This window comes from Panthera uncia, assembly GCF_023721935.1.
Source record: "Panthera uncia isolate 11264 chromosome A3 unlocalized genomic scaffold, Puncia_PCG_1.0 HiC_scaffold_11, whole genome shotgun sequence".
Classification (NCBI taxonomy): Eukaryota; Metazoa; Chordata; class Mammalia; order Carnivora; family Felidae; genus Panthera; species Panthera uncia.
The window spans coordinates 12,441,581-12,450,986 of NW_026057578.1; the positions used below are offsets into that span (position 1 = coordinate 12,441,581).

Here is a 9,406-nt window from a genome sequence, read left to right on the forward strand (position 1 = left end):
CTGCCAAGTGCCACGCCGTGCTCGGGCCGCCCGCCCCCAGTCCCGCCCGCCCGCCGCGCCAGGCGCCGGGCCCGCCGCTGAGCCCGGCCCGCCGGCGCGCCCCGTCCGGGATGGGGCGCCTGGACGCCTGAGTCGCCGTTCGGCGCGACCTTCGCGCGGGGGAAGCAGTCGGCGCCGCGCGGCCGCGCTAGAATGGAGGGACCCGGCGGCAGCGATCCCAGCGGCGACGGGGCTGGGGACGGTGCCCACCCGGACCCCCGGGTCCCCGGCGCCCCTGCGCCCAGCTCTGGCCCGTGCGCGGCCGCCCGGGAGTCCGAGCGCCAGCTGCGCCTCCGCCTCTGCGTCCTCAACGAGATCTTGGGCACCGAGAGGGACTACGTGGGCACCTTGCGCTTCTTGCAGTCGGTGAGTGTCGCCCGGGGCGCGCGGGGACAGCCTCTGCCCGGGCCGCCAGCCCCGCTGTGGAGCGCGGGGGCCTCCAGTGCCGGGCGGTCGCCACTACCTGTGGCCGCGGTCCCTGGGGGTCGCGAGAGTCGCCTCAGGGGCGCCTCGCGGGGCGCGCGGAGAGGTGGGGAGATGCGGGCTCCCCCGGAGCCGGGCTGTCGCTTCCCTGGCCGGCCGGCGGTCCGAGTCCCGACTCGGGATCTCCCGCACTCCGTTCCCCCCCTCCCCTGCACGCTGCCCTTTTGTCTTTTTCTTTTCCCCTCCCCGCCTTTCAAATAGTTTTAAAATTAGTTGCATCCGCGAGGCAGGGGCTCTGGGACCCAGGCGCCGGGAGCTTTCGCTCCTGCTTTTTTTTCCCGGGGATTTCTTCGCCGCCTAGTGCACCGCCGAGTACTCCGGGACACCTCCTAGACATCCTAGAGCCCAGCGTCCCTCCGAGAGTAGGATACAACCCAGTGCCCGGAAGAGGGACGGAGATCCCACAAACCCACAAAACCTCGGGGTAGGACCCTTTTCCCCAGTGCACGCGTTTTTGTTGGAGCTTGGGGAGAGTGGGTTTCGAACTCTCGACTTGGCAGTCCAGGTCCCACCCCTATTTCTAAGTGGCAAAACCACAGCATCAGACTCTCTAAAATAAACAGCCCAGCGCTTACTCTGTGGCAGGCGCCCACATGTGTCATCAGGCGGTTTAACCTTCCGAGTGGCCCATGAAGTGGGGACGAGTATTTACCCCATGTTTTAGATGGGAGAGTTTAGCTCCAGCGAGGTTGAGTAACTTGCTTAGAATCACACAGCTGGTTAATTGGGGATACTGGGTTCTAAACTCCTGTGCTGCATTTCCTTTTCTATTCTTTTTTCTTCTTTTCCTTTCTTTCTATCTTTCTTTTCTCCTGTGAGCGGGAGGAAGGGGCCACTTCCCTACTCTCCTGGGAAGTGAGAAAAGTGGCCAGGGGGCAGAGGGGGTGGGCCTGGGGCCAAGCCTGGGTGGAAGTTAGGAGACTCCGAGGGCTTTAATCTCCTTGCCTCCTGCTGGGACCTCATTTACTCCCTTCTTGGCTCTAGGAAGTCTTTTAATCCTGGTTAAGGAAGGGCTGGTGGGGGCGGTGGTTGTTCCTTCAGAGACCCCAGAGCCAGGCTGTGCAGCTCCCAATTGCCAAGGGAAAGAGGGAGACTCTGGCATCCTCTGGGGTCCCCATTGGCTTGGAGGTGCAGCTAAGTCTGTGTGAGGTCCGAGTTCTAACTCGGGGAGGAGAGAGCCCTTCTCTCTGTGAAAAGAGGTGTGTTCGTGTGTGTGTGTGTGTGTGTGTGTGTGTGTGTGTGTGTGTTGGGAGGGGTTGGGGAGTTGTGTGGTGGCATTGAAAACCATTTGGCTAAAGGACCCTTCTAGAAAGGCCTGTGAGAGGGTTGGTGTTTCTTTTTGCCTCTCTCCCTCTCTCATAGTTTAAATAAATAAATAAATAAATAAATAAATAAATAAATAAATAAATAAAGGGATCTGTTCAGTTTGAAGCTGGTAGTTTCTATCTCTGGGCAATGTCAAATTCTAGGGAACTCCTCACTTCTCCTTCTGAGCCACTCCCTGCTCCTCAGTCAGGAAAGGAAAGAGGAAAGACAAACCGATTTTTATATTAATGGGTAAGAAAATATATCTCTCCCTCCCACGCCCTTGCCTAGATGGTGTGGTGCATTTCAGAGCAGATACAGATCGTGTTAGGGTTAACTGTGGTTTTAAATTGTCCACTTGTAGAGTCCGAGGTTGCTGGAATAATGGAAATTGATTGGAATCAATGGCTCTTATTATTAAAGAAACAAGAAAAAAAAGGTTTCTGTATTTTCCACATTATTGAGGTCATCAGTTTTTGTTTCGATTGACCTGTCGGTTCTGCGATGAGCTGGTTCTTGGACCAGTCCTGCTATGCCTGCCCTGGCCTCAGTTTGCCCACCTGTAAACCAAGGGGAGGAGAATCCAGGACAGGACAATCCTTGTCCTTTTGGGTGTCCCCAAGCTGTTGCCAGAAATGGACTGATTGTGTAACCTGACCAGCCATACATACCTCGTTTGTGAGCCACAGGAGGCCTGTCTTGTTTTGCTCCATCAGAAATGCCCCCTAAACCACCCAAGGCCTTTCGGTTTGGAAAACCCAGGGCTTCGCTTCGGGGACTGCTAATTACCAAGGCTTTCCACGCATCCAGGCTGGCAGCCTGCGTGGTCTCTTCTGTCTTCCCACTCGCTCCTCTGAGCCTTTATACTTGGTAAGGGAAGAATGCTTGGTAATCCCTCCCGGCTTTTAATTCCATGGGGCAGAGCTTCCCTGGCCTCCCTGGGTCCCTAGTTTCAAGGCTCTGTTGTCAGTAGAAATGAAGGCTTTGTGGTTGACTGTGAATTGTGGGAGATGCAGAAAGGCCAGCTCTGGTGGGTTCCTGCCCTCAAGGAGGGGACAGTCTAGTCCATGGTGGCAAAGTGGATGTTTACAGAAATCCAAGTATGAGGCTGGGCTCTGGAGCTAGACTGCTTGGGATTGAGTCCTGGGGCTGTATAACCTTAGGGCAACTGGCTTAACCTTTCTGGGCCTCAGTTTTCTCATCTGTGGAGTAGGAGCTGATGATAGATCTTATCTTACAGGGTTTTTAAGAGTGTAAGTCAGTTATATAAATATATATAAAGCACTTAGAACACTGCCTCGTAGGTAGTAAGGCATATAAATGTTAGTATCATCATTACTTATTTTGTTATATGGTAATTAAATAATATAGATGATTAGGGTTCTAGGATTTCAGCATCAAGTGAGCAGGAGTAGTCAGGGAGGGCTCCCTGGAGGAAGTGAGGTCTGAGTCAGCACCGAAAAGAGGACAGGGAGCCTGAGCGAATTTCCTTTTGACCATCTAAACTCCGGAACCAGTGGTTTTCTTTGGTTCCGGTTCTGGGGCTCTGTGGTTCCTCCAGAATCTCCCCATCTTTCCTCACCTCCTTCAGGAACTGGATTGCACCCCTTCCCCATCTCCAAGGGGGACTGATAGCCTTGGTGCCTTGTTTTGTGTGTGTTTATTTAAGGGTCATGGAAATGCAAGGAGAGCCCTCTTGTAGAGATGCTGGGTCTTTCTTGGAGGACCCCGCAAAGATGGTAGGAGAAAGTGCCCTGGGTTTTGACTCAGAGCCTGGGATTTCAACATTTAGAAGCCCTGACCGTGTTGGGTGCTCCCTGTGTACTCTTGGTCAGTGTCAATAATGATAATAACAATTACAGTCGTTAGTGGGTAGGAGCTGACGCTGATTCATAATTTACTGCTCTGGGCGCTTCACATGTATCAACTTATTTGATCTTTCCAATACCCCCATGAAGAAAGCGCTGCTGTTGCCCCATTGACACATGAGGAAATTGTGGCGAAGACAGTTTCAGTGAGCTGGGTCACGCAGACAGCCGTGCCAGAATCTGATCCCAGGCTGGCCACCCCAGAGCTCATGTCCCTAGACGCCTCACAGACTGCCTCTGCCTCAGAAAGGCCTCGGCCCATGATTTATTAAGGTGGCGAAACGGGGATTCGAACCCGGGTCTCTGTGATATCCTGACCCTCTGCCTGCGCTTTCTCTGGTTACTCCCCTCCGTGGCTCCCATTGTCTCTTCCGCAGAATGGGCAGAACTATAGAAGAATAGAAATGGCAGGCGGCCAGATTCCTCCTCCGTGCTCCACGGCTGTTTGTGAAGGGAGTGTTGAGTGTGGAGCTCTGGAGCCAGGCTGCTGGTGTTCGCATCCTGGCTTTACCCCACAATGACTGTGCGTGGCCCTGGGCATGCCAGCAGCCTGTTCAGTGCCTCAGTTTTCCCATCTGCACAATGGGAACAGTGTAGCACCTGTGTCCTAGGGGTGTTATGAAGCCTCGATGAGCCTGACGCCGAAGCCGTTTGAAGGGTGCCAGACGCGCAGTTGGTATTCAGATGCTATGGTGGCTGTTTTGTTGACGTACAGCAGTGGGGGGCGGAGAGGGTTGTCTGTTTGGGGTTTGCGGGGCTCCCCCGCTTAAAGAGGAGGACAGGTGCGCCTTGGGCTCACCGGTTTCTTGGTTGGATTTTGGTTTTGGGTTCCTGCCTGCAAGTGAGGAGACTCTGGGGTAAGTGCCAACGTGGGAAGAGAGGGGGAGCCTGGGTGGATGCGTAGAGAGACCCCTGGGTAAGGGTTGGTCAGCAGGACCCCGTAGGGCTCCCTTGATGGAGGACAGACACCTGTCATTCCCAGGGGGTCTCCTCCACCAGCTGGGGGATGGTCCTGGATGATCAGGGGGTGTGGGCAGAAAGCTCCCAGAATGCTTTCTGTGGTTCTGCTTTTTTGGGGGGTTGGAGACTAGAGCTTTTCCTCTCTTTGGAGCTCTGCTTGCCAAAAGAAGAAACTGTGGTTTTGTGTTGTCACTGCTTTTTTTTTTTTTTTTTAAGATTCTTGGCTTCCAGTCTCTCACTAGAGAGAAATGCCAGGGTGTGGAGGTGAGGGACACATTTTAAATTCTGCAGTCACCGAAACAGAATGACCTACCCGGTCGGTGACTTCCGGGATGTTCACGAGGGTGTGTTGCAAAAGGTAGGATGCTGAGACGCGTATGTGACACAATTCTGCTTTGGGAAAATAAACAGAAGTCATAATATACACATGTCCATTGTATATGTCACAATACAGGAGCTTAGGGAAAAGGACACAAGGATGTGTTTCTTTTTTTTTTTTTTTTTTTTTTAATTTTTTTTTTTTTTAACGTTTTATTTATTTTTGAGACAGAGAGAGACAGAGCATGAACGGGGGAGGGTCAGAGAGAGGGAGACACAGAATCCGAAACAGGCTCCAGGCTCTGAGCTGTCAGCACAGAGCCCGACGTGGGGCTCGAACTCACGGACCGCGAGATCATGACCTGAGTCGAAGCCGGCCGCTTAACCGACTGAGCCACCCAGGCGCCCCAAGGATGTGTTTCTTGTGGAGAAAAGCAAGCAGGAAGATAATGAAAGGAAAAATGCACTCACAAATCTCATGTATAATACTCTTCTCATATCAAGCCAGGCACATGTGTATGAGCATATATGTTACAAAATTCTGACAGAGAGAATTGCATTCCTGCATGGTTATCAGGCTAGTGTAAACTCAGTAATGATAATTTGCTAACACTTATAATAAAGTTCTAAATGTTTACCAGCCCTGTGTAGAGCATTCTCTGTGTATCAACTCAAAAGTGCTAGGTATTTATTGTGCTTCCCATTTTTACAGATGAAACCCAAGGCACAGAGAGGCCAAGTCAGTTTTGCAAGGTCACACAGCCTGACAGGGCTGGGACTCAGACCCAGGTAGTCTGGCTGCAGAACCCTCATTCTTTCCCGTTCTCCTGAACTACCCAAAATGATGCTGTGTTCGTGACCAAAATTAACTGCCTTTGTGAGACCTCCAGCTGCCCATGTGGGCGAAGAATTAAGCCCGAAGGTCCAAATTATCAGAGCTTTTTGGGATGCCGGAGAACCTGGGCCAGGCCACTTTGTATTAGGCCACAACATCATTAGGGAGTCAGTGAAAGTCTTTTGATGACAAAAACCTAAATGTCAGCCGGGTTGGGAGGGGGCACCTTTTGTGTGGGGCGAACAGAGCTTCACACAGGCAAACGCAGAAATCTGGGCTGAGCATCTGCGGTATATTCTAGGCAGTGTTCTGGGCCAGGAAAATGCAGCTGTCAACAGGGCACATGTGGCCCTTGGCCTTTGGAGAAGGCTGACCCATCAGAGATGCTGCATCTCGTGCATTTGAGCGAGGGTGTTCTCCAGATCAGCATCCTAGAGCCCATTCACCATGATTGGGTGTTTTCCCTTATAACCGTTTATCTGTCACTTAAAAAAGCAGGTGGATGGGATCGGTGTCCTTGGCCTTTGGAGGCTTCCGGGCACCCCTTTCCTAGAGGGTGTCCCCCTGAGTCCACTGAGCAGAAGGCCTCTTGAGCTCTGGCCACTCCCTCAGATCGACAAACCCACATTCTCTTTGCTTCACGGTGCCCCCTCCCAAGCCTCCCCCCCCGCCCCAGCCTGTGCAAGAATTGTCTCTGAAGCAGGTCATGCCTGGCTGCAGAAGAACTCGACCTCTCAGATTTTTGTGATTTCTCATCCTTTTTTTTTTTTTTTCCAACGGCCACCAGCTCTCTGGCTGGAATCGTGGCAGGTGGCGGGTAGGCAGGGTGGACAGGTCCTCAAACCAGCGTGCCTTGCTCCCCCGGGGCACAGGGCGAGGCCAGAGCTGGTCCTTGCCCCAGAGTTGTGGAGACATAGAACTTGAGAGTAAGCTGGGGGGAGAGGGCAGGGGTCTGAATCTCCTTGTTTTGCCTGTGAAGCCCCAGAGGGACTCCCTGTAGAAGTCGTGGCCCCCAGAGGGAGGTGCGCTCTGGTCAAGGGTGGCGGCCCTGCGGCCGGTCAGGGTTCCATCCGGAGAGTTCTGGGAGAAGGCTGGGGTGGCCCTCGCCCTTTTCCCAGGATTTGAGTTTTAACCTGGCTGAAGGGTCCCCCTTAAAGAGGCTCCTCAGGGGGCATTTCAGCCCTAGCAGCTGGTCTGTGGTGAATCGTCCGTATTTTAACCCTTGGCCCCACTGGAAGGTGGGGGCGGGATCATCTTCCCTTGTGGCGACTGTCCTGTGAATTGTAGGATGCTTCACAGCAGCACTGGCCTCTGCCCCCTAGATACCACCAGTGCCCTTCCGTCAGTTGGGACCATTGAAAAAGGTCTCCAGATATTGCCCATGGCCCCCAGGGGGACTGGCTGCCAACCTTTGACCCCCAGTTCTGCTTTTGCACCGTATTCTGGGGCCTTTACGCACACATCTCGGAGCATGAGAAATCTGTGCCGTCTCTGTGACTGTATGCATGTGTACGTGCTTACCTGAGTGGTGTGATAGGGTTGCTCTTTTCACCCAGCGGTCTGTCTCAGGTTCACGGTTAGGAGCGTCGAATCTAGGGGCGCCTGGGTGGCTCAGTCGGTTAAACCTTCGACCCTTGATTCCAGCCTAGGTCATGATCTCGCGGTCTGTGAGTTCGAGCCCTGCATCGGACTCCACACTGACGATGCTGAGCCTGCTTGGGATTGTCTCTCTCCTTCCCTCTTTGCCCCTCTTCTGCTTGCTCTCTCTCTCTCAAAAAACAAACAAACAAACAAACAAACAAACAAAGAAAAAGCATGGATTCTAGACACCCAACGGCCTGGGTTCAAATCTCAGCTCTGCCCCCGTGTGACCTTGGGCAAGTCCTTTTGCGTCTCTGAGTCCTGGTTTCCCCATCATCCATGGGGAGTGCCTGCAGAGCGGAGTGCTGAGCCAAGGTCACGGCCGCCCCACTACCTGCCACAGGCTCTCCTGTTATCCGAAAGGAAGCCCTGAGAAAGAAGGGAAGTCCTCCAGCCTCCCAGCCCTATGTAGATTTTTCAGTTTATTTTTATTTTCCCGGCTCCTTGAGGACCAGAGGGGTTTGCCTCTTTTGTCTTGTGGTCGGACTCTCAATCTGTGTTTACCCGCCTGGTTCCTTCCCCAGGGTGGGACTGACAGACGATCCCTTGTTTCTGGGCCAGGGGAGGCCAGGCTATTTCAGGCTGGCGGGACTAGGGCCACCAAAGTCTGGTGGAAGCAGGTGGGGTGGCCATGAGCCACCAGGATCCGGGGTCTCGTGCTTTCGCCCTTGCAGGGGGGTGGTGGGAAGCTTCTGCACGGAGCGGGGCCGGGCCCAGAGCGGGCTGTGGGCAGTCCGTGGTTTCGTTCACTGGTTCACTTAGTCATTCAGTAAACGCACATTGAATGCCTACTGTGTGCCAAACACTGGGCTAGGTGCTGGCACATGGCCAGGACAAGATGGACAAGGTTCCTGCCCTCGTGGAATCTTCAGACAATACAAAGAGGTCACTTGAGAAGGTGGCAACAGATGGAATAATAGTATCTGCTGAGGCCTTACTGTGTGCTGAGTCCTGTGCTGAGTGCTTTGTATGGATTATCTCTTTGAGCCTTTGCAACAACCCTCTCCTGTAGGGGGTTCTCTCATATATCTGTTTTGCATATGGGGAAACTAAGGCCCAGAGAGAGTGATTTGCTTAGGTCTACTCAGCTGGCGAGTGGATGTGCCAAGAAGGGAAGTAAAATGAGGGTGTGTTGGTGATAGGGGTAGCGGCATCTGCTTGTGATGGGGTGGCCAAGGAAGGCCTCTCTGAAGAGGTGGCTTTTGAGCTGAGTCCTGGGGCCGAGAAGGAGCCAGCTGTAGTTGAGAGAAGTGTGTTCTAGGTAGAGGGGGCAGCATGTGCAAAGGCCCTGAGGCAGGACTATGCTTAGCTTGTTTGAGGAACAGCAAGAGGCCAGGTTGGTGGAGCTGGGGAGAGGAAGTCGGTGTGGCATGAGACTCATGCACTTTATTAGTGGGTGAGGAGCCCCTGGAGGGTTTTCAGCTGGGGTGTGGCTTCGTCTGATTGATGATCTGAAAGTCTTACTGCGCAAGGGCCTTCCCAAGATCGCAGCAGCCACCTCCTGTCTCTGGCCTGGACGCTCACCCAGGAGGGAGGACCACACTTTCCGCTTGCCAGGCAGATCCCCAGACCCTCTGTCTGGGAAGGCTGTTGTGTGAATCAGGGCCATTTCTGTCCCCTGTCTAGGTCTCAGCTGAGTACTGAGTACTCAGTGAGTACTGTGTCTGAGCTGACCACACCCAAAGAGGAGTTTGGGTCCCTGTTCATGGCCAGGGTGTCAGTAGGCTGTGCTGGTGGCCGCTGGGGAGATGGCTGTTGATACACGACGGGTCTCTGCTTCCTGTGAGAGAGGAAGGCACCCCGTTTTCTGTTCAGGAAACTAATTTGCATGATTAAAAACTACCTCCGCTCATAATACCATCTTAACAACGTTTTCCTCTGTAGCTCTCACCTCTGCCTTGGGCGGTGTGAGTGTGTGTGTGTGTGTGTGTGTGTGTGTGTGTGTGTGTGTGTGTGT

General features: G+C 53.5%; 1 protein-coding gene across 3 annotated transcripts in view; it reads left to right on the forward strand.

Annotated features, from left to right (window-relative positions):
* The first annotated feature begins 33 nt into the window (after positions 1-33).
* Positions 34-9,406, forward strand: part of PREX1 (phosphatidylinositol-3,4,5-trisphosphate dependent Rac exchange factor 1) — a 184,316-nt gene continuing 174,943 nt past the window's right edge. For all 3 annotated transcript variants that reach the window (XM_049650647.1, XM_049650648.1, XM_049650649.1), the window contains exon 1: positions 34-405. In XM_049650647.1, the coding sequence (XP_049506604.1) occupies positions 193-405 (213 nt within the window). In that variant the 5' untranslated portion in view covers positions 34-192. The remainder of the gene's footprint in view (positions 406-9,406) is intronic.